This window comes from Pipra filicauda, unplaced genomic scaffold (assembly GCF_003945595.2).
Source record: "Pipra filicauda isolate LSUMZ 115617 unplaced genomic scaffold, ASM394559v2 scaffold126_size2276778_pilon, whole genome shotgun sequence".
NCBI lineage: Eukaryota > Metazoa > Chordata > Aves > Passeriformes > Pipridae > Pipra > Pipra filicauda.
This window is the reverse complement of record NW_024103729.1, coordinates 1,359,044-1,385,059: the sequence shown is the minus strand read 5'-3', so window position 1 is coordinate 1,385,059 and position 26,016 is coordinate 1,359,044. Positions and strand designations below refer to the sequence as shown.

General features: G+C 36.7%; 1 protein-coding gene across 1 annotated transcript in view; it reads right to left on the bottom strand.

Annotated features, from left to right (window-relative positions):
• The window catches only part of SLC9A9 (solute carrier family 9 member A9), a 181,368-nt gene that overhangs the window by 124,914 nt on the left and 30,438 nt on the right, over positions 1–26,016 (bottom strand). The window contains exons 5-6 of the mRNA XM_027739894.2: positions 16,219–16,334; positions 8,021–8,126 (exon numbers count right to left, since the gene is read on the bottom strand). Of these exons, the coding sequence (XP_027595695.1) occupies positions 8,021–8,126; positions 16,219–16,334 (222 nt within the window). The remainder of the gene's footprint in view (positions 1–8,020; positions 8,127–16,218; positions 16,335–26,016) is intronic.

Here is a 26,016-nt window from a genome sequence, read left to right as displayed (position 1 = left end):
CCTGCAGGTCTGCCAAACTAGTTAACATAAAGACAGCTACAAAGAAAGGGTCTGGGGGCAACCCCTTGTATTTCTGGCAGAATCTCATTCCTTTTCTAAATTCAGACTCACTACTTGATTGCAGCCTATCACTCTTTAGAACTGGCTGTCCTAATTCCTATTCTGTTGCCAGTTTCTCTACAGTTCAGCAGCAGATTTTGATGTTCTGCTTAAGGATTTCAACATAGATATTTACAAGAAATCAAGATTAAACCGCAAAATTGCATCAGAGAAAAATAATCAGGTTTTTCTCTGCATCCCTATGAATAAACAAGCTTTTCTTCCCTCCAAGGAGTCCTAGCTACAGGTTTATGTATCACTGTCGTGATCTGTAGTTACACAGTGTGCCTTATCTTTGTTTCTCATCATGTCTTGTCTTTTCTCACTCTTGTATCTTTTTCGTAGCCTTGCTTTCACAATGTCCATTTGTTGCTTTCACCAGCTCTTTTTCCTACTTTCTCTTTCATCTCCATTTCACCACCTCTTCCAACACTTAGAAATCTATTTTCTTTGAGCAGGAAAATGTTGCATGTGTTGATACTTTTTACCTTTTTGTCATGTGTTTAATGGCACAGGTTCTTCTAGTTTCTTCTTTCCTTCCTTGGCTACAAGTGTTGCTCTGTGCAGCTTTGTACAGTAGTTGGCAAGGAATGAGGCTTTTATACTTTTGAAAACCAGTTACCTAGACTGAAAAGCTTTATGTGTAGGTACACTAAAACTTTAAGCTGTGGGCACATAAGGGCCCACTTAGAAGTGTTTTTTTACACTATTTCTTACGTACTGATATGCCTAGGATGTGTGAATAATGTCTACGCTCAGATATACGTTGGAACTAAATAGAACTTAAATGAGTTTCTTTTTCACTCCAGTGGCTGAGATAAAACATTAAAAGACGCTAAGAAATTGCATGAATGCAGGGTTTAAAAAAAATGGTTAAAAATACAAGGGCAACAGAGAAACAAAAGTTCTTTTTTTAATATGTGATTGCTCCGTACTGATGCAGTCATATTTTTCTGCTATCTGCTAACAGTGCCTCAGCACGAGGTTTGGGATTCAGGCTGACAGAATTCACCGAGTTCTTAGACCGAACAAACTCCCACTTACCCACAGGTGGGGAGGAAACTGAAACAAAGTCTTTGTTTCTCAATTGGTACACATGATAAAAAAGGTTTTGAGATATACATACGGAAGCACACAATGTCACTTTTAAAGGCCACTTTCTGACTATAACAGCAGTTTGAGGGAAAAATATGATATGAGAACATTCAGCTATCTTTCCTCTGCAATATTTCTTATTCAATGTGCTCAGGGATCAAAGTGTAGCAAAGTCTATACAGAACAATGCTCCAAAAATGAAAGGGTAAAGGATCCAAATTAGAGACAGTCCATGACAAAAGAAAAAAGAATAATATAATCATAAAGGGAGCTTCACATCTACTGAGATAAGCATCAAGGAGACACCCATCATAGCTTTCAAAGCCAATATTATTTCCCTCAAGTCCCAGCTCCCAACTTAATTATTCAACAGCATAGTTGTAGTATCTTTTCTTGTCCTTTATAGAACTACTGATTTTAATATATAATACACAAAGAATAACAATTAGAAATTGTGAAAACTAGGAAAGTAACACTTGCAGATAATGGACAGTCACCTCACTGGGCCAATGACAACATGAAACATAGACTGAATATTTGCAATTATATTTGATGTTTGTCAAATATCCATTTCTTCAATCTCTGATTACATTTGCCTCCTGTGTAAAGTACCTTCAAGTTCAATGGCATAGTAACAGTACTAAACCTACTGAAGTACTAACAATACACGTAAACAGAGACCTAAACTCAGAAAGGTTTAAAGGTTCTTATTAATTTTTTATTTGAGGTCCATTACATCACGAGTTTCTTATATTTTGAAGAGATCTAAACTGTACTGAAATTAGTAATATGATGACTGTGCCTACCAGTAAGAATCACCAGTGTGTCAAAAGGAATTCTCCTGTCTTCCTAAGATAAAGATCACTGTCTGACAAGATATAACCTTAGAGGGTGCTCAGCACACACTGAGCTGAACTCTGGTTTCTAAGTTATTTCCCCTGGAAGTGAATATTGCTTTTCAATAAATTTGTCTCAGTTACCTTTGCCGTGTTATTTTAGAAAGCCCCATACAAGCTTCCAGGAGACTTTCTGCCAGGAAAGGCTGGTTTGAACACAATATTCACTTGCATAAGGTACTACTAGACTAGAATGAAAGTATTTTTTTAAGCAAAGAAGAGGTATGCTAAGACCTGAGTTGGTATATGTTCATCCTGGAAATATTCAAGAAGGGGCCATGAAACTACTTTTACAAGACTTTTCCTCACTGGTTATAGGAAAGCCAACCATCACCTTTTTTGATTTGCCCTGCCCCTTTTGCCCTCAATGCTATGCCCTGTTATCATAAACACATTGAATAATTAGAGTTCCTCCTTTATATTTTATTCTACAATAGTGGATAAGTTCTGTTTATGCTAAAGAAGAAAGACAAAAGCAAAATGAAAGGGGCAATTTCCCAACTATTTATCACAAATTTCAAGCCTTATAAACTATTTAAAAGTGATCTGGATTCTATGGAGAGTTAATTTATCAAGTACAGATATGGTTTCATCTGCTGTAGCTAGATCATGAAAAATGGATTTGAAATATAACTATTGTTAGAGAAAAATTATATTCCAAGAACTTTGGAAAATGAAATTTTGTCATCGTGCTAAACTGCTTGGTAAAGCTTTGAACAAATCCATAGAGGCTTATTATGTAGAAGGGGGTTGCAGTACCCTTCTACCAGCACAGATTTTTTGAGGAATAAAAAAGAAAAAAAAAGGAACATTATGTATTTATTTCAGACTGTCTTATCAGGCCAATAGAGGCTCAGTGAATTCCTGAAACAATATTGCTCCTGAGAGCATCATTGGAAATATGCATTTCACCAATAATTACTGGGCCTTATGTCACCTAAATTTTGCTAACAGGCATTAATGAAATTTGTTGAATCTATACAACCAATGGATACTTTACAAAAGAGGCAGAATATCCATTTCAAAACAATCCAGGCTTTTTTTGTTTACTTTCCTCTTCAAGGTTACCATCTCTTCCTTTACATACTATTTAAGGTAATTTCCTGAAAAATTACGAGCCAAACTTCACAAGGAAACTGTGCTTTCCTCTCTGTCCAGAAATATCTATGCTTCTAGGGCAATTAGCATTTTGACATGGGAGGTCTTCGTTTCATACGTCAGATAGTTTCTGTGTTCTCTGGCTTCCTTGCCGTGGGATCCTCAACCATGCTTTTTATCTACAGGATTTCCATTTCATTCATGTATCAAACAGTTCTTGCCTGCATACAACAGAGCAAATGAATCCACTGCTTGCCACGTGTCACACATGTCACAGTGACACACGTCCTGTGTCCTCTGGCTGCCACTCACCTGTTTTGATTACAGTGGCATGTGTTGATGTCCCTGATGCCCGTGTGACTTCCACACTATCTCCTCCTCTGGGAAGGGCTGAGGCTCGTCAGGCCCACAGAGCAATGGTACCGAGCCAGCAGAGAAATGAAGTTGTGTCTGTCGCATAATAATGATACAGAGGCGCCTGACATTGGCTACAATGGAAACATCTCTTGTGCAACGTTCCCTCAGATAATTTGTTAGCAGGAACACATATCAGTATTCATTACTGCTTTCCACATCCTGCACTCACAGAGCACTCAGCACGAGAAAGATGAAATAGCTCTGCTAAATATACTGTCTCAATGCTAATGACATCTTGAGCTGCTTTTCAGTCACATCTCAAGATATTCAATGCTTTTTCTGCAACTTCTACACTTTCTTCATCAAATTTCTCTGCAAATGTGCAAAAACTGTCCAAACCTACAGCAAGTGCACTCGAAATATATGCAGATGTTTTCTTCAACAAGTGATATATTATAGTATATGAAGACAGAACAATGGAAAAGGAATGAAAGTGAAGCAGAAGGTTCATGTTTTGATCAAAAATAACTGTAGATTATTAATTTTTAGCCAGATTCCACAGTCTTCACACACACAACTCCAACTGAAGTTACTGAGATCCTTCTCTGTTTTGATCTTTAGAATGAAGTCCACGGCTCATAAGTGCCTAAGTACACAGCCAATCCACTGTATTTGTATCTAAGGCTCTTCTACAAACCTAAGCAATGACAAACATTCCTGGGGCTGGAATCTGTGGATGAAATAGATCACCTTGAGGGGCACATCCTATGGAATAAATACCTATGCATATCCAAAGCAAAACAGGCTGCTGCTTTATGATATTCAGGGAACTGGGTGGCAGTTTAAATGGCACAGAGTTTTATCTGTGCTGGAACATTTGTACGCTAAATTTGGTTATTAATATTTTTACTAAAAAGCTGAAGAAGTTGAAAACCCAGGAGTTACAGGATACAAAGAGTGGTAGAAAAGATATAATCTAGAATATATTATGAAAATATTCACGACACCATAGACCAGTCCCCAAGAAAGCAAAATAAGTCATTCTATGCAGCATATATCATGATACACTGATATAAGAAACATAATCCTAAATGACATTCTTTCATTCTGAAGCTACAGAATAAACTCAGGTAAAGTTCTTGGTGTATATCTGAAGAACTGAGAATGATTTCTTTAAAATTGTAATAAAGATATGGTAAAATATAATACATATATGAAGATATGATCAACCTTTTCATAAAAGATTCCCATAATCTGTTGTCTAAAATGAAATTCTAAATAGTGAAACAATCTGTAATCATAAAGATTATGTTTTATTTATTTGTTTTAATGTTAGTATGTATAAAATACTTCTACATATAAAGTTTCTACTGTGAATAGACATAGAAAGTGGACGCAGGTGACAAGTTAATTTTCTGGAAAACAAAGGATGTGGGAAATATTTGTGGCATAATTAATCATACAGGTTTTTCTGCCTAAAAGCAGACATGTTTAGTAATCTAGTAAGTGTTGTCTTGCAAGGTTCTGTTATTATTTTTCTTAAATATCTTGAATCCTTGATCTAAACCGGGCTCATAAATTACTAATTTTTAATAATTTAAATACTTGTTTTCTTCCAAAATATTTATTTTCTGTGAGAATTGTCAAAAACTTTTTATTAAAATGAGACTTTTATCCTAATAATGAAAAGTTATAAGCAACTCTGCGAGTTACTTTTATAGGAGAAAATCCTTGTCACATCTACAATGCCCTTGCTCCCAGAGGCCCTTGTGTGTGTGAGCTCTCCCAGATGCACAACAGCTTGCCAGCCTTCCTGCAGCCACTGCTGTCTATTCGAGTCACAGTGATCCCTCCTGCATGGATTATCTTAAAATAGCACAGTATAAATGAAATCTTGCAATTATCACAAACACCCAGGTGTTTGGTGTGGCAGGATGGCCAGAGGAGAGTCGCTAAACTGGCCTGGAAGATTTGTGTCCTTGATCAGTATTTTCTGAGGGCAATTGGCCACAGTGTCTCTACATACTGCTGCAGCAACACAGAGCTCCTGTGACTTACTAAATCCAGAAGAAAAATGTAGGAGTAGCTGGTCCTGCTGCTGTCCTTCTCAAACTAAATGATAAACAGCGCAGGAAGAATAGTGGTTGGAGGGAGAAGCTGAAGGAAAGGAGAGAGATCAATCTAAACCCTTGTTGGCAGTCAGCCACACCACCTTCACCTTGTCCAATTGCCACAGCCAGCCAGAAGGGCCTTCCCTCTTTTCTCTCCCTGTCTTTCCTGCAGTGAGTCACTCCTGCAGACATTATCTTGTCTATTCTGTTAGATAATGAAAGACACTGTGTATTTTCTTGTTCTATTTTCTGTTTACCATTATGTAGTGTACTAAGCCACTTATTATTGCTTTTGCAGATTTGTAAACATTATTCTCACACCTTTTTAAATAGACCTCTATTACTGTAATTATGAACATGTTGTGTTTGCACACAAGAATGGTATGGGTTACAGGGAAAAAAATAGCTGATCTTTCGCAGTCATAGAAAAATAATATTCTTCATTTAAACTCAGGTTGGCTTAGTGGGGTGTTAATGACCTGAAGCTGAGATTATTAACAGTATATCTTTACTTAAATGGTAACGGGAAGATCATATTAGGTTTCAGAAACATTGTATTTCTGCAGAAGCGGATTATTTAAGCCAGAGAGTCATGAATTGTGAAACTGATGATGCCATATATTCTCTTCAGTCGCTAAAAATGTCTCTAGAAATCAAACTATCAGTCATACTGAATATAAAAAAACCCCAAAACATTAGTTTTCCAGTGACAAGAGATTGTATAGTAAAGATTTGTAATCTCCTGTGTACAGCAAAGAAAACACGAGAAGGATTTAGGCTGAGATTCAAAACCTAGACTTGAGTACTGTGAAGAGCAGAGTTTAGAAACTCATGGATCATGTTCTATCTGATAGTTCTTGTCTTTCTAGATTTGTTTTGCAGTTGAGTTGTGCCTTTGAAGAGATCTGTGTGCTTTGACATCACAGTGACTGAAAAATAGAGATACTTAAAACATTCTGGGTGCCCTTGAGTTGCTTGTAGCCTTACAGTTCCTCAGCCCAGGAATCTTGCAGTAACAGGTGAAGAGTCTAAATGAGCTGTAAATGTCTAGGCCTCTATTAAACAACACCAAGGGAGAGGAAAAAGATCCCAGACTTACTGTCACCTACATGCTTCTTTCTGATTCTAATAGCTGCTTTAATGCTTTTCTGTCTACTCTCTCTACCGAGTTGTCTTGTCTTTGATTAGTTTTCCTTCTGAGCATTTTATTTGCTGATGTACCAGATGCTCTTCTAAGTGACACATTCCAGCCCCAGTCACTGGATGTGACAGCCATGCTGTATCTAATCATGAAATGCTGTGCTCAGACACTTGACAGTGTTTGAAAACACTACTCTTGCTCTGAAAACAATATGAGGAGTTTAGTGTGGGTGAATGTAACTAGACTGATAACTGGAGAATGATAAATTAAATAAGAATACTATTTTTTTTGTATTTTGAAACGAGTTTGGTTTTTTTTTTGCAATTCAACTATTATAAGTGAAACTGCATGGAGTTTCAGACAAAAATATAAATCTCAGTTTTTTAACGACTGTAAAATCTGTAAAAGTCTTTTTTTCTGAAGGATAGAATAAATCCTAGTTCAAGGAACCATGTTGTAAGGAGAAAGGTGGCACTGAATTGAGGCTTACTGTGAAGCATCTTCAAGCATCCTGGAGAACTGAACTTGATTTTGCAATTCTGTTACTCTTATATCTGAGAGGATTATTTGTTTTTCTAGCAAAGCTTCAGGAAGCATATAATACATGTAGAGTGGAGTTGAGATTCTGTTAATCATGTACTTAGCATCTGTGTTTTTAGGACAGCACATACTTGTGTGATTTTGGCCCACATTTGTGATCTGTTTGAGGATTCCTGAGAATAAAAAAGCTATATATAAATTCAAGAAAATATCAGCTGAAGCTCTGTCAGATTCAATAGGCGAGAGTAGATAAACTGAGCTACTGTGTACCACTTTTTGGCTTTAATCTTAGAAAATAAAAGATTGCAAAAAACAAAAAGAACCTGTCTCCAATTTTACAGTTGCCCTATATCCCAGGTGCTCACTCTGCATTATTTTTTCAAGATACCTTGTTTAGATGAGAAAGAAATAATATTGAATTAATTTTACAAATTTTACAGAATGCACTGCTTTCTAGGTTGAAGAATGTGAAGTAAAAACTGCATTCTGGATACGCAGTTACCATTAACAATATTGAAATTCTAGTGTTTAACAAACCAAGAACAATTCCAAAACTACTTCTCTGTAACAAAATCTTCAAATGCTCTATCTATACTTGCACAAACTATATCAGTGAGAATTACATCAGCTATTAAAGCTTGTAATTATCTTGCCAAGTAAAGAATGGAGGTGGGTGTACTTACTATGTCAGCACTATAGCCACAGCATCATTTAGGACACTCTCTCCAAACAGGAGCGTGTATAAATCTGTATCCACATGTAGCTCATGGAAAATAGCAAGAACTGTCACTGTATGGAAACAAAGCAAAGTGAGTTCTTATTTTCATGTTGCTCTGGCAGTTCAAGAAATAAAGCAATGTTAGAATATGAGTTTTGAGAAGTCTAGTCCTATTTATTGCCTAAGTGGTTAATAATAAGTCAAAAGGGATCAACTGAAGTATATAAGATCCTTAAATCCATTAGGTCTATGAGTTTTGGTGTTTCAGCTGAGTTAGGAAGACACTTTCCCTCTCACACAGAGAATCATGCATATATGAAAATGTCACAGCATGTTTCACTGTGCATAAGGGACTGTGATCTTGTGACTACAGAAAAAACAGGGGTGATGAAAAGATAGGCTTTTCCATGGACTTTGTGTGTAATGAGTAGTGGTTTACCTGTTTTAAGAAGGATTTAATAACACTTATCCATCTATTATGCTTGTTCACTGAAGAATATGCATAATAACTTACCCTGTCCTGAACCACTTTCCCCTTGGATTAGCATATCTGTGGTCATCCAGCCTTCTGGTCCAGATCAGGATATCTGACACCTGTAACCCTTTGCCTTCAGAATATCATTAACTAACGTTCCTTCCTCCTTCATGAGTTATATCCTCTATTTGATTTTTAGTTTACCGGTGTAGTAGAAAAAGAATAGAGTGTGTTGAATTTAAATTGAAGTCGGGCAAAACATTTAGACAAACATCCTCAGGGGCATTTAGACACTTGGCTCATATTCAGGAAATAAGGTCCTACAGTTATTAACTTATGCCTTATCTGTTTTATGCCTCAGTTTTCTTACCTGCAAACAGGGTATCACAGTCCTTCCCAAGATCTACCTTACACTTCATAATGATAAAACCGATTCTTTATTTCTCACAGTAATCTCCAACTGAAGAAGACTGTTTATGTTCTGTGTTGGTATTATTTTATCTTTGCATGGGTGAAGCAGAGCTTTCTCTTTTCAAACAGAATTTAATGTAAAGGCCCCCAGTCACTTGTATGGTTAAAAATTTCATGATAGCTCACTGCTTCACTGGCGCTCATTCTAGTACATAATTGTGCAAATGACTCAGTCCTCAAGGCCCAGGAATCCCAAAGTTTAGGAGTGCCTCTGGGATGCCATGTTCACCTCTGACATTTTAGATATGACAATTATATACTTTTACATTCACATGACTGCTGATAAATCACAGAAAAACATGAACAGCTAATGACATTTTGTCTTAATAATATTTCTTGGAAATTTGAAATCATTACTCCTTAGATTTTCTAAATGACATTTAAATATCTGTGTAATCTAAAAATCTGTTTATAAACCCAAAATAGATTCTCAGTTCTCCTGTGAGATTTTATGTCAAAGTGATCTCTGTTGATGTGTTATCTTTGAAGAATTTTGGAAGTGTTATCCTACAGAAGACAATTTAGGGGATGTGTGTAGCTGAACATTTGCTGATATAGCTATATTTAAATTAGCTAGTTATATTTAACCATCCTGGTAACCTCACCCATCTACTCCCACTGCAGCTATAATTTGAACTAGGAAAAGAGTTCTTTCCCCAGAATAGCTCAAAGGTGTAGGAAGGAGTTTTATTGACAAACGATATTTTCTTGGTTCACCAACATCTATATTCAGGTTTTTTCCTGATTAGCAATGCTGACTTAATGTACTAAATGTGGACCCAGTTTTGTGCCCTGTTCTTTGATGTCATTGCCATAACAACAGACTTGTTTTCTAAAACTATTTGCCACTTCCAGCTTTTGTTTATTGGCTAATTAGTTTGGACTCTCATTAATAGTCCCTGTGGTAATGATAGAAGGAAAAGAAAGCAGTAAAGTCCAAAGTCCTGCTGGTGTGTACATGTAGCAGGCCAACCCAATTAGACAGATACCTACACATTCCTCTCCTTCTTCTTTCCTCCTAAGTAAACAGATTTCTTTTGCTTTCTTTCTCAACCCTACCCCAAAAATATGACTTCAAATCTTTTCAAATGAAAGTAAAATAACAAAGCAAGCAACACAATAATGCATTGATTGTCCAGTTCACCCAGTTTTCAGAAAGTATCTTCTATTTCAAATGTTTTCTTGTTTCCAGTGGAGGTTATAGGATCTTCTTTACAGAACTACCTGTCCCTGACCCAAGGATTCTGGTCTCTGCTTTGTCCCTATGTTTGTCTGGCCCGAGACACAGCAAGCTTCAGCCATATCGCTGCTGACAGATATTTTTCTGATCTGTTTTTAAGGAACTGAAGTGATGCTGGTTCCACAAATCCCAAGGGAGAGTAACATACTCTTCAGTATTCATACAATTTATAAATGCAGTTATTTCTGAATGATGTCTAACCTAAATCTCCCCTCCTGCTCTTCAAGTCTGTAATTTCCATTCCCAGCCTCATGAGACACAGATAATTTGTCACATTTATTCAGTTTTTCTTTCCAGCAACATTTTGCCTATTCAAAGACTCATTTCAGACATCTCCTCCCTAAACTGACTCACTTTCAATCTCCTCCCTTTAGTAAGGTTTTCTTGCCTTCTAATCAGTGCATATCTTTCCTGAAATACAGTGCCCAAAACCAGACACCAGTATTGTAGTTGACATTTGCTGTCAAGAAATAGAATGAAAAGATGCTGTAGAACATGTTAATAAATCCTATTTTCTTTTTTTTTGCTATGTATTGGTACTTATGACTCATTTTCAGGTTGTAAACCTGAAATCCTTCTCATAAGTGAATGCTCGCTTCTTGTCTGCTATCTATGAGGTTGATTTTTTCTAAGTGTAGCATTTATCCTTCTTGATTTTAAATCATTACAGGAAACATATTGAGTTCTAATCACATTTTTCAAAATGTTTGCAATCTCCTTTATACATAATATTATACATTGAAGAAGCCCCCTCTGTTGCCTTAGCCAACTCATTAATGAACATTGTAAATAGTATCTGCATAACAACAGAGAACTGCAGAATCTTTGGCACACCCACCCTGTTTAAGAGCTCAAGAAAACATTTGCACCTTGTTTTGACAACCAGCATGTAGTCACTTCCCCCAGATCACATTTGCCTTCATTAATTATGAGAATCTATGGGTATAGGTCAGAACAGACACGATAAAAGGGACATGACATTCTGCTATGGAAGAAAGTTAATTTAAATTGCTCTCTGGATAGAATCACACCCTAGGAATAGTCATCATGTCCAAAGTAGACACATCATGTTTTGTCTGATGATTGACTTTAAACTCAAGGGAATTAATTTTAAAATAATCATATATCACAATGACATGTCTAATCTGTGAGAACTTTAAGTAAAGACCATAGACACTGCATTGCAGTTAGCACGGCCTCCCTGGCTTCTGAAGGCACTTCTGAGGAACAGTAAGTACAGCTTGGGTTTTGTGTGGAAAGTACTCAAAGACTTGCACAATTCAATAGATACAATATGTATTATAAAGACACCAAACTACTTTTCGTTAAAGTACACAATACCTCTTCATCTCTTATTTCAGTGTAAGTATATGAGGACAGGGATAAAGACAGGTAAAGAACTTGATGGCTAAAGGGACAGGTAATTGGGGGAGCACAAACACCTTTTGTGGCAGTAGAAAACTGACGCCAGTGGAAATAATGTGTATGAGAGCTGCTGACTCAGAAAGAGTTGTGACCTTCACTTAAAAATTCGGAGATGGGAAGCAGGAAATAGTGAAGCATTTAAGATTTTCACAGTACTTGTGCCAGCAGAAATCTGATTCATTTCTTCCTTAACTTCGTGGCCTTAGGGAACATCTGCTGGATGATAAGCTTAGCATGCTTTCAGTTGTACCCAAGTCATAACAAGTGTCTGTGGAGCTGGTTTGTGAAAGGTAACTTTTGACATAGGTAGAAACAAATGGGCTTGTTATTGATCCCTGTAAAAAGTATTTGCAACTGAAATATCAGCAAACTACAACAATCCCTAAGCTAACTGTATCCAATGCTACTTTGCTGTTATGTTTAAAAAGAATAAGGAAACCCAGAAAATAAATGAGAGCATTATATAAAGTACTGGTATTATTGTACCTCAATTCTCTGACTAGAACTATTAATATCTTTCTCATGGGCATAAATTCTTTTAGGAGGGCAGTGTCAAACAGGAAGAAAATAAGATGAGAGAAATTTAACTTATATTTCCTATTGACTTGGTCTAGAAATAAAGATTTCAATTTAAGTTATAGTCTTCTTTCCCTATTAAGCAGTCACACCACTCACAATTAGTTCAGTGGTGAAAAAGAAGAAAGCATACAAATATTTTAATTAAAACCACATTTATAAAGTCTTACATAACCAGTATATGAAATGTATTTTGTTGTTGTATTTGTACATTATACTTCTTAATATGAAATCCTTTGATTTTATGAGAAACAGAAACTGCTCTTTCTGATAAATATCCAATTTTATCAATAACAAGAGCAGTGCAACCCACAGCTCCAGTTCAGCTGTAACCATAGTAACTCCAAACAGGGAAGAGCCTTGTGATTATCAATGTGACCAAAGGTAAGGGAGTTCATATAGCTCAGAAATAGCCATGCTCCAGCAAACCCTTGTAAGGTAAAGCTGTTTTCTACACTTGAAATGTCAAAAGTGAAAAAGAAAAAGGAAGTGCTAAAGACACATGAGATGTGTCTGGATGGGAAGGTCATTGCACAGAACGTGTTAATGGCAGCAGCCAAGACAATGTGCCAGTCGCACTGTTGGGTTATTTTTGGTGGCTGAGGCAGAGCTCAGATCTTTACATTCACGTGCCCGTTTTGTTCTGTCCGTTCATTTGCTACTAGCACTGGCGCCCTGGAGCAGCCGATTGCTGGGGCTCGTTGCTGACCTGCCTTCCTAGCACAGCACAGCTGCTGTCACAACACCCGGGCTGTGCCCGCCCGGCAGAGGGTTTCATTTGCCAGGTCTCTGTTGCTCAGGGGCCAAGCGCTGGGGGCTCCACGCCCACGGCAGCACCTTTGCCACACTCCCACTGCTGCTTTTGATGAGTGACATATGCACGAGGATGTAGGAAGGAACTGCTCCATCCCCTTTGAGGGGATCACAGCAAAACACTCCCAGAGTCAGGTTCCATTAGAAATCAAAATGCAATACTAACACGAGGAAGCGCTTTCTACAGCAAAAGAGAAATCTGTGCTGTTTGACACAGATGAAAGAACAAGATTGATCAGAATAAAGAAAAATGTAAATACTGGTCATGTTTAAATCAAAGATTGAGGAAGTGATCATTTGGGAATTTTAGAATTCTGTTTCTTTAAATTAAATCTCTCACCTGAAGTCTTAAAATAACAAACTTTTCCTGCTGAAAATAATAAATTATTGAAAGGAGATATTCTCTGTAAAACGAATTATTTAGTTGAAAGTAACTTTCTTTTGTCCCTGAAGTTTCTAACTTTCCTGTCTAGAGACATGAAAGTTCTTTTGAGGCATCCCAAAGCATCACTGATGTTTAGGGATCACAGTCTATAATGCAAAACACAGTCCCAAGTACATCCAGTCTCAAATTAATTTCTAAATCTTAGTTCAAGAGCTAGTTTTCTATATAAAGGAACACGCAGCATGTAAGAGCAACTCTTCTGAATTATTTTTATGCAAAAATGTCTAGATTAATAATCTTCAGATAACTTTCAAAACTAAAACCTACAGAGTGCTATGATATTTTTTTGTCTTCTTAACAGTATTGGCAACTTTAACTGGCAGACATTTGTTCACTGCCCTGCTAGTAAAAGTCTTTATTTATCATGTAAACATCTACCAGTCATCTTTACAATTACAAATACAGAACTCAATCAAACCAACTTCTCTCAACTGATCAGTTTTAGCATATTTTGAGACTTAATTGCTTCCAACAGCCAAGGGAAATTAAATATCTTTTTAAAATGAGTTTATAATCCTACACAGTGAAAAATTAAATGAAAATCATGTAGGAAATCTGACAGGAATTTATTATTTCATCTTAAGACACTAATTTATTGTTCTAGCCTACTTCTATAATGCTGACATTTTACCAAAGATTTCTTTAAGAAAACAAAATCAAAACCTAGTTATAACATATAAAATCATTAGACTGATTATTTTATGCTCTAATACATATCAGTCCTCCATGGCACAAAATTTTAGCTTTAACTTTTGTAATGCCAGTGAGCTCTTTACATGGCTTGAGATTATAATTCATTAGCAGATCCTGCAACACAATGAAATATTTTCAGCAGTCTCCACCATTTAATTAATGACAAACTTAATTCAAAATTTTCTAAGTCTTTGAGTGGTTGAAATTTATGGATAACGTTAGTGAACACATGGAACAACTTAGAATATTGTGAGTAGATAACAGAGGGAGCAAGACTGAACATTAAAAAAACCTCTTGGACATGAGCAGACACTATATAAGTAAGGAGTAATTGCAAACAATATTAATCAATGACAGTTTGTCACACTAAAAGCAGTTTTCTCAACTGCAGCATTAGATTTTTAAGCCTATTTAAAAATCTAGGAAAAGAAATCCTTTTCACTTCTTATTCCTTACAGTCTAAGAGGAGCTTCTGGTTTGTTTTCTTTTTGTATTTCATGGTTGTTTCACATTAATCAGTGGTGATTTAGTACCATTCTAATCAAAATCAGTGCATTTGTCTTATACATTACTCCTCATAAGTCAACATGTTAATTTGTGAAACTAAATAGTATTGGACTGGAAAATGGGAAAAGAAACCAAGTCAGCTGCAAAACCCTATTCATGGCACCATCAAGAAACATACTTAGAAATTGTAAGCACCCTTTTTATTCCATAAGCAGTTTATTTTCCAAGGTTTCCCTTGTGCTTTCAGTTTCTGTGTTTTTCTCTTGCTCTGAGGATAGGCTCCAATCTGAGCTGAATCTTAATAATGTAGCTGGGTGATAAGTGGCAGCATATTGGATGCTTGGATTAATTTGAGAATAACAACTTGATGCAGCTTTTACAGCAATCTTGCAACAACTGCTTTTGTGGAAATAAATTGTTTTAGACCATATTTTTAAGCCATCAGAACGATAAATCACAAGCCAAAAGTATCTTGTTAAATATTGAGAGATCATTTAGAGAATGAAAAAAAATTGTAGAACAAATGGCTTTTTCTCATTTCTTTTCAAAGCCAGGGATTTGAAAGCTTTATTCCTAAGTTTCTCAGAGAAGTTTCTCAAGGGTAGTTAACACTAATGTGCATGACAAAATGTTTTCTGTTACATTGCCTGGAACAGCTCAGCTGAACATTTTGAAAAATTCCAACATACCCTTGCAAAATTTGTATTTTGTCTCAGCAGACAACATATTAAAAAATCCTTTTTTCACCTTGCCCTTCACTGTTACAGATGCAAATAGCAATACCTTCCTTTTAATATTAGAGTACTCTTATTAACATTTTCAACATAACAAAACCTGGAAAAATCTATGAAACCTAGGCTTACTTTGAGATAAGCCCTGTTTTGATTAGAAGGATGGACTAGAAGACCCCCAGGCATCCCTTCAAATGTAAGGAATTCTGTACTTCTTCCGAAAGGGATTCCGAAACTCACTGAGTCTGCTTCCGAGTCTGCTTCCCAGATTTTGCTATTTACTGCAACTTCAGGCTTTAAATCTCATGTCTGCAAATTCAAGTCAATCTGTTGGTGTGGGATTTTTTTGAGTTGTATTTATATGAGCACTGCATTCAAACTGTAAGTGATGCCTTATAAACAGTATTCATGTGGCCAAATCTGAAAGCTTCTTTCCCCGTATCTTTAAGCTGGGTTAGATCACACATGGATGTCATGTGGAGATTTTTAACTGTGAGGCCCCAGGTTACAGCAGTTCTCACAGCAATCAGCAGGGAGGTGTCCTGGAGATCAGAGGACATTTTTCCAGTCTTTCCAGCAACTCCAATTATGAAGTTTGTGAGCTAAACCTAGGTAAACTAGTCACTGAAACAAACACAAGGGATCTCTGGAGCTGATTTGACTTGTGATTATCAGAATATCAGACATTTAACAGCTATTGGAAGAAAACATTTCTATGGGACTTACAATTGTGATGTTCTTATTTACTCTTCTGACTTTTGAAAAAGCAATTTATTTAAATGGTTACCTGGATCTGTGGCAGACATCAGTGATCCAAAAAATAAACAGTCAGTGAAGTGGAATTCCCATTGCTTTAACTGGCCCATGTGTACCATGGCCTTCACAAAGCCATACATTATCAATCTGTCAGAGGAAAGATGAGACAGGCATTCAGACAGAGCATTTAACACTTATGCTCAATTTACAGTATTAAACAGGTTCTTATTCTCTTTAGCTTCTTTTCAGTAAACTTATCACACGAATACTGAACATAAACAGTTATCATGTAAAAATTTTATTTCCTGTTCAACTGTCAAATATTGTATTGAAACACCAGAGGCAATTCCAAAGCAAAGGCTTTTCTGAATAATTGTCATCTGCTGGTAGCAGAGGACAATGGTTTGAGCTGTTTATTTTTCAAAAGGAAAGATAATGTAAATGCAAGAAGACATTATTAAGACTAATTTGTCTAATATTGAAGAACATTTAAACAAAGGCAGTTCCACTATCAGCTCTGTGGCTTGCTCTAATATTTCTAAATGAATAGTTTTATTCTATGAGCTTTTAAATGTTAGCTGTACTCAAAGTTCCAGATAAGGTCTCCAAATGAGACATATTTAACAACTCACAGTGACAGTGAGGCAACAAAGTCACACTTCAAAATGCACTGCTACATCCTCACCAGTTTCACAGGAAATGTTATCACTGGTTTATATAACCAGGCAATGCTATCTGAGATGTGAAGTCTAGTAAGAATCTTGAAATACCTCGAAAAAAAGAGATTCAGTTGTTGTTAGAACCTGTTGTAGATTTTCACAATTTTATATGTTTCCAATCTAGTTAATAATAAACCCAATTGCATTCCATCCCTTTTCCATAAATACAACACATAAATTGACAACTGGGCTCTTCTAACTCTGGACTTTAAACCAACCATTTCAGCAGGGCTCCACGCATGCACATACTGAGCTGTGTTTTGCCCTCAGCTACACTCCTAAGGTGTTACCAAAGCTGCAAAAATGCAGAAGATCTGAGGGACATAGGAAGTGTTACTTACCCAAGTCTGAGAGTTGATTACAAATTGCTTTCAAATACTTTACCAGTCTTACTGTATTCCACTAGGAGGGCAGCAGATAAGTCTCCACAGCATTCCCCAGTGGTCCTGAGTATCTGTATTTACAGGAGCTGCCTAGCAAACAGTTCACCACCAATAGCCCTAAAACTGTTTTTCCAGCTATGGTTCTCCTTGATTGATGAGTTCACTTTCTCTCCATTGCCAAAGAACAAAGACTCAGGACCCCGCAGTGAACTTAGTCTTTTTATCCCCAGCACAAATTTGTCAGCTTTCAGGAATGAATCCTTCAAAACCTGACTGTGGTGCTGCTATCCCAATTCGCAATTGTCTCAAAAGCCACAGCAATGGAAGTGAGCATGGGGATGCCTTTTAGAAATAATTGCCCAGACCTGCTTGCAGTTTTGACCAGAGATACTCTTCTTCCTCATTTAAAAAAAATTTAAAATAATAAATAAAAATAAATCTTGACTATTTAGTAAAATTTAGTAATGATATTGAAAAGTTTGATCTCAGCTGGATACCTGAGCTCCAAATGGTGATGCTATTACACATCATCCAGTACCACACAACATAACTGTTCTGAAACCTTCTCAGTTGGACTTAAGGTTGGTTCAGTGCTGCAAATTGTATTTGTGAATAATGGATTTGGTCATGGATTTTGAACATTATAAGGCAATACAACAGAAGAATAAAACTCAGATGAGCTTTGCTGCAGGAGACCTGACATTTTCTACACCCAAACAAATTTCTTTCAAATGTGGGAAGGAGCTCATCAAGCTAGAGCAAGTATTTTGCTACTTCAACAGGAAAAGAGAGAGGCAGTAATGTAATGAAACACAGGAGAATTCAGAATTTTCCAGATTATGCAAGTCTGGAACTTACAAAGTGTCTCATCTCTAAAAAATTCTACATAGAATGCTGTCATTACACAGTAGAGGAGACATCATATAAATATTTGACTTGCTGAAGTTAGAATCTTCTTCTGGGAAACTGAACTTTAAGTACCATAATTTCCAGTACAAATCGGCAAGAAAACCACGAGTCCTCAGCACAAAGGCACAAAATAAACTGTAGACTGACAAAAGTTGAAGTAAATAACAGACACTGAACAACCAGAACAAAAACTCCACAAGGCTTTAATTATTCTGAGCACTGGGTTGTCCTTACAGTTTTGAAGCTGGACTGAATTTTGAAGCTTGCTGGTGTGAAAAAGGGAGGATGAATCTCCATTTGTAAAGGGTCCAGTTTTTTTACTACTACAGTTCTGCTGCTAATAACCTTCTATTGTCGTGCACTGAGGAAAGGACTTTGGAAAGCACCTTGGCTTTCTGGGAACTGCTTGATTTTTCCAGTGAATTTGTTTATAAAGCTGCTCTCTAGGAAGGTTACTCTGGGACTGGGACATTCTTGAACCAGCTACTGTTTACTTGTAGAGGGGAAAAAGAGAGAGCCCTCTCCTAAGGCCTTTACAGACTGATTGCTACACACAAAACCATGGCAGGTTGGTTTATAGAATGCTGATTCTTTGATAAGTAGCTGAATCCTCACATGCAAGCTAAAATGGGAAAACCTACCAGTTCTAAAAGAATCTACTCTTAATTTAAAGCTGCAGGGGACATAATTAGAATGTAAGAAAACCTGCTAAGTGAAGATGTACAACACACCCCGTATCCTCAGTACAGACAGCCCCATCTGCCTGAGGATTTTATCAGCAGTTGTATTTTTTCAGTTTTGCTGTTCATTGCATTATCACTGCTGAATCTCACTAAGGGTCTTTATTGTGTTAAAGGTTTTAAAAGCGTAATTCCTGATTTAAAGTGTTTGTGCAGTTATGTTGTGTAGCATGAAAGAGACTTGTAATTTAAATCTTTTCTGCAAAATATGTTTTCTAGTCTGCAGAGAATTTTTCATCTCGTAGTCCAACTCTCTAAAGAATCCTACTTTATCTAGACGTGATTATCTTGTAGCTGGAAGCCAGTTGAACATAGTTACAGATTGTAATCATGCAAGCAAAAGATGAAAAAATATTTCTTCCTTCACATTTCTTCCTTTTCTCAAGGAATAGCAACATTAATAAGCCAAGAATATATATGAAGTAACATAGTGATTGACGGATACCATAATAGAAACAAAAAGTCACTTATCCGAATTTAAAATACATGATGAAAAATATAAATAGTAGAGATAAAAATTAAATACTCACTCCTTTATTTTGATCTTTCTCTTTCTACTATATCAATATATTTTTATAACCTTTTCCTATACAATGAAATGCTTCACATGAAATGTCCTGGCTGCAGTGATCCATTATTTCAGAGTGTTCTATGTAGTATTACATCCTTCTTTTAGTCATCTTTTAAATCAGTTTTGTCACTAGGAAGGGTAATATCATGGGTTTTTCTTCAAAAACTCATTTTCCAACTTATCAAAGCAGGAGAAAACCTCAGTGAAGTTTGTCAGGTAAGAATAAAGTGATAGTGAAGCTACCTTAAGTTATTCTATATAAATCACAGAAGAAGAAAACCCCTCTGGCCATAGAAATAACTGAGAGATCAGAAAAGAACCTGGCTTTAAAAACCCACTGCTTACCCAGTCACCTGGGGTACAGTGACTGCCCAAGAGCTGAGCATTAGAACTACACACAAAGCTTGAGCATCAGTGGATCTGACAAACAGCTCCAGGGAGCACAGCTGGGCTCCTGGGAGGGCACGGGGTGAGGTGCAAAGTGCTTTTGCTTGGCATTTCCCACTGAGCAATGGAAAAGATCTGCCACCAACGTTCTGTTAGTAGTCACAGATGATCTTTTTGCTTCTTCAATCAGAAGCTGTGATGGGAAGGGTAAATGGAGAGAAACATGTTTTACACCTCAGAGATATGATGTATGTGGGTGTGAGTGAGAAAGGCTGTGTTCTGGTAACCATGGGTCTATAGGTAGCTTGGCTTGTTAGATGGTCCTGTGGTACTGGAGTTTTGGGAAAGTGGTGGCTGTTCAGTTATTCAGTCAAGAAAACAGGTACTGAATGCAAAAAAAAAAAATCCAGCCCAGGTTTCTGTGTCAGTTAATTTGGGGGCCACTGGTAACAGAAACAGTGAAGAGATCTGAAACAGGCTTCAAAATGTTTATCTTAAGTTCTATAACCCATCTTCATTGGTACAGAACCACAGTGAGTGCCTGTCCTTACTGAAACACATGCACACGTGTCCAGTGCTGACTTCAGCACAGTGCATGTCTGCAAGATGCTGCTCTGTCAGCCCCGTGTCAGCCAAGCAAGGGCAGAGGTTACAGCACTCACTGGATCCTCACCCCTTGCTGTATCTCTGCCCCAGCTCAAGGCTGCCATGCCCAAGTAACCCACGTCATTTAACTTTAGGAAAGACCAACCATATTTGTGCTTGATGTTTTAGGGTGGACTTGAATGAGACTATGCAGAATGCCCCAGTGTCTGAGCCTTTGCTTAATTAAAAACAACTTCCTATGGATTTGTACTCATGAAAGTAAAGAATTGCTACATGTTGGTATGAATTTTATTTTGGTTAGTCTTCTGTAGTACATTCAACCATGGGAAATATCTATTAAAATATAGAGGTGAAAAATGCTTTATCCAGCTTCAAAATTTCAAAATGCAATTGTAGATTTTGCTGATAAATGCTAACAGTGTAGCTAAACTAAGTGAAGAGTGGAAAAAAGGGAGTCAGGTGTAAACATACATGAGCTGAAAACTAGGTTGAGATCACCAATCATTGCTGGAAACTGTCAGTAAATGGTATTTCATGGGTTTTTTTTGGGTTTCAAAAAAAGTCTCAAATGATATTTCATGTTTGTTTTGGTTTGTTTTTAAAATTTCAAATCTCTTTTTTCAGACTGACTTTCAGATAGCCTTTACTGTACTGTAGTTTTACAACATTTTGCATTGAAGACATACAAACCAATTTAGCACCTCTCACAACTGCACAGTATTATTTAATGTGTTTTTAATATTTCTCTAATTAGTACAACACAGCTTTGCGATCCCTGTGTTCCTGATCTCCATTTAAATTAGAGCCATTATGCATTATATATGTACAAACCTGAACCTCTGCAATGAAAAAGCTGTACTTGGTGTTTGAGTTGTGAGTAAAATCTAATAATTACTTGGGCAAATGAGCCATGAAACACTGTCAACTGTACTGTGTCCAAATCATAGTGCCACTTAATATTTTATTGCACTGCAAGATTCAAACATTACCTCAAGATTTACTTTATTCAGTCTTATAAATTGAGAGAATCTCGAAGAGATAATGAATTACTGACAGTCTTACACATATATTTTGAGACAGGTATTCTCCTGATGGTAAAAATAGAATTTAAAATAATCAGACATAAGATTTTCCAGATACAATAATGATGATTGTTTTAGAAATTCCTAAACCACTGTTGTACAGAAGGTAGTGGAATTCTAAGAAAAATATTAGTGACACCAAGAGGCTTTCATTATGAAAAAGGAAGGACTGAAAATACCCAGTTTGCAGAAGGAAAATAACACAGTGTCTGTATTATCTACAGGAGTTAAAAACATTGTAATTAAATGTCAATAACTCTGAGTTCTCAGATTACACAGCTGTTGTCACATACAGGGATTAAAACACAAAGTCAGAGTGTCGGGTAAATTGGCTTCACTAGTTGATTGTCTCATTCAGCCACCAGTGAATTCACTTCACCAATGAGGTATTTCAGTGATTATCATAATTCTAGCAATCATAATGTGCAAGGTTCTTTCTTTACCTAAAAGAAGTCAATATCCTGAAGAATTTAATCTGGTCTAAATATTAAAAGGTTTTTTAAGTTCAAGAAAACCTGTTGCAGCCCATTATAAAATTGCCTTCAATAAGAGAATTTTATCTAGTTCTCAGCTGAGCGGGTACTTTGTATCCTGAAGTGTGAAGACCCCTAATCCCATCTCATTATCCATATAAATGTCTGACTTTATGAAAGACTTTGCTAAACCCATGGCTTTAACCACATCTGATAGCATTGTCACAGATTAGCTGTGGACTAAGAACAAAACTTTGTTTTCTTCACCTTTGAAGCTTCAAAAGCGCCAGCCTTTAATATCACTGAGTATCACCTCATTATTATATGGACAGAAGGATATATGAGGATCATTTTGTCTTTTCAACCTCAAGAACATTCCAGGTGTCATAAAAACTTCTATATGAGTTTTCTTCAGAATTCCATGAAGCAGCAAAATCCTACTTTCAGAAATAGTGTTCAGGACAGTTGAGCATGTTAGGATAAAAGACCTGTCTATGGAAAGACTTCAAACCTCACAGATCTGAGGGATTAAAAGGAAAAAAAAGTCTGATTCAGCAGAAATTCAGAAGAGGACTATTTTGAGTCAAGAAAGCAAGAACCAATAATGTTTTGAACTCCCTCTCCAAGTATAGAAACATTGCTGGATAGTAACCTGCCGTCAATCTATGTGGAAGACAGACTCATGCTTCTGGTTATTATTTGTGCTGAACTAACTCATGAACAATTCAGCTAGTATCTAAATTTCAGAACAACCCCCCCCCCCCCCGTGAGATTCTGAAACAGCAATATTTTTGCTCCTCATTTGAAAATACAGTGTAAATATTGAATTTAACATATTTTCTTTTACTATTTCATATAAAAATACATAAACCCCATGATCTTATTTGCAAGGAACTGCTACAGTAGGTCTTCACTGGAGCACCTGATGTTCCCTTTAAATGAGCTTGTATTACCATTAAAAGGTAATTATGATCAGTTTGTGATTTCAGAATAATGTAAATTAGATTAGAGAATAACCTGATGTAAAATAGGGCATGAAATGAAATATAGAGAAACATGTTTGAAACTGTTTTAGAATTTTTATTGGATTAACTCAGTCAAATAGTGATGCAAGTGCTCAAGAACAAAGAAAAGAGGAATTCATACCTGTACCATAAATGGAGATTGCCAGGTACCCTCGATGGACATTTGATTTATAGTGCAGTTTTCAAACATAAAATGTATTGGTTGATGAAAGAGTTGAATGTGTTTAGGACAGAGGGGGCCCTTATTGTGTCTTGAGAGTTTTCAGGAGCCTGCCTGGGCTTGGTTCAATCTCCCCTGGAAATAAGGGACACTTCAGAATATCAACCCTGAGTTTCACATTTCTAAACTGGGGTGTGGTACCTCTTGGGACATGGATCAGTCTTGTGCCTTAGTAATTGAAATCCAAAAATTAGACCTCTGAAAGTGTGAGGATCTCTGTAAGTGTGTAGACAGGAAAAGAAACCCATCCAACCTTTAAAAACATATTAAGTTTCGTTTTTTTTTTAAACAGCATCCTTGCTATGGCAAACGGGGATGAAGAAGAAGAATGATAAAATTCCTTGTGTCCAGGTTAGCTCCTGTTACTGGGGATATAAGAGTATTATAATGATGCTCATTGGTCAAGTGAAAATTGAGGTTTTTTTGTTGGAAAAAAATAATTAACAGAAGGACAGGTATGCAGATAGGTCTAAAGTGACATGAAAATACTGTGATAAACTTTCAGAAATAGGAACCTTCTAGGCCAATAAATAACTTCTCAGGGTGAAAGTATTTGTGGTGATATGATTCAGAATGAATCAGCAGGACATGAGCTTCAAAACAACCTGTGGCAAGCAGGTTATCTCTTTCTTATACAGTTATCCTTAATTGATGTGCTAAATAGAAATGATTTTTAATACATTAAATATAGCAGCGGGGTCCCAGAGAAGCCCACTATTGTGCTTCTTTATTTTTATTTTAAAACCCTCTTATTTAATAGGTTTGTGGCTTCTGAAGTTGTAATAATATTTGACAAGTAGCAGTGTGCTGTAGAGGAGTCTGCAGTTACCAGTCTGCCCTCTTGTGAGAGTTGCATCTTCCCCACCAGACTATGTTACTGTATCACACGATTGCAGAGTCAGTAGGAACAGAAATACTTAATTCAGCTTTTTCACACAGTGGTGTTGGTTCTGCTCCATTAAACATAGCTATTTCTTCATTGTAGCTTTCTTATTTTTTTATACAATATGCATCAAATGCATATCTGTTAAAAGAGTTCTTTACTCATGGCTAATTGTGATGATGAGAATGTTGTGCAGATTTTACTTTTGTTGTGCAGATTTGACTTTTCTATCTCTGATGCCTCAAAACACCTATGGCAAAGACAGCACAGTTGGTTACTATACCTGAGCAGCACTGGGAATGGGGAAAGAGTGAATTTGGGCACAAGATACAAGTGGGATGACTTGTGTTTCTTTGTTCCCTCTCTATTCCAGTCCCTGCTCCTCAGGAAGCCTCAGGGTGTGGTTTATGCCAGTGACTGGCCCAAAAGGTCAATGAAAATCTCCTGTCCCCACTACCAAGAAGGCACTAGATATTCTGAGTACATCATACTGCTTTCTGTCAGATCTGGACATACCAGTGAGATCCTCACAGGCTTTAACCCTGTAAAAAGCCCTACGTAGAATTCTTCTTTTTTTCTTCTTTTGTTCTAGTTCTCACTGCAGGAAGCCCAAGCACACAGCAGTATGGATATGTTCTGTGGCTCTATCCTAAACCCACACTCCTCACTGACAACAGCCAAGGACATAAACCTATAGGATTCTGTAGGATATATGATTGAACCTCCAGCATAAATCTATGGATGTAACAAGATCTTCTTCAGTCCCTGCCCAGATTTCCATTTCCTTTCCCCTGAGGGCAGAACAACCTTCTAAACAAACGTATTTTATTTTTCTAGCACTAGAATCTGATGAAGAAGACTTACATAGGCACAAGTTGGGTGTATAAAAGACAGTTCTACCACAGCATTTCTGAACAGTTTGTGGAAGTAGGACCCCTAGGACAGATTGATTCAGGGCATCTCACGAAGGGCACTTCTCTAAAGGTTAAGGATTGCACATGCCCAGTTACAGGACATGCTGTTCCCATTACAGGGTCTTTCACAATTGTTGTGTCTTGTTTAACAAATAAAATTTCTAATTCTACAGGATGAGGTTTTGCAATCTTTAAAATCTAAAGCTAGTACTGTAGATTTAGTTGAAATGATTAAGTGGAAAATGGCCTTAAATGTTTCCTGGGTGAGTTGAATGAATTGATGAAATGGAAATGCTGTTGTGAGATTTTGGCTGCTTTCTCTGGGAAAATTTACTTTGTAAATACATGAAATATGAATGATTTTGGTGAGAAAAGATTGAGATATTTTTGTGGAAGATTTCAGCTTTGGAACAGCTCTAACATAGTGAGAGAGGATTACAGGGAATATAATTCTTAAATGTGTATGTAAAAACAGCAAACCATGAGACAAATAATTTTTGTCTAACTCACGTGCATTACATATCAAATTAAATAGAAGCGTGAATAAGGCAAGCATGTGGGATCTGGCTGAAAATAGCACTAAAAACTGTTATGTCTCCTTTTCTTCACTTGCTCAGCTTGAATATCACTCCCAGCACTGACTCCTCTCGATAGGGTGTAAATGCAGAATAACTGCACGAGTGACTTTGGTCTTACATTGTTACTCACTGGGCATGACTGTCAGTCCCTTGTCACGTTTTGTAGTCTTATTGATCTTTCAGTATTTGAAGAGCTTGGAGAAAGAGTGGCTTTTTCTTTTCTAGGCATGAACAATTCTGTCAGATGAATCATATAAACATTTGCTTTTTGATAAACCAAATCCATGAGATACAAGGCTTTGTAAGACACAGTATTTACTAACATAAATTAACTGATAA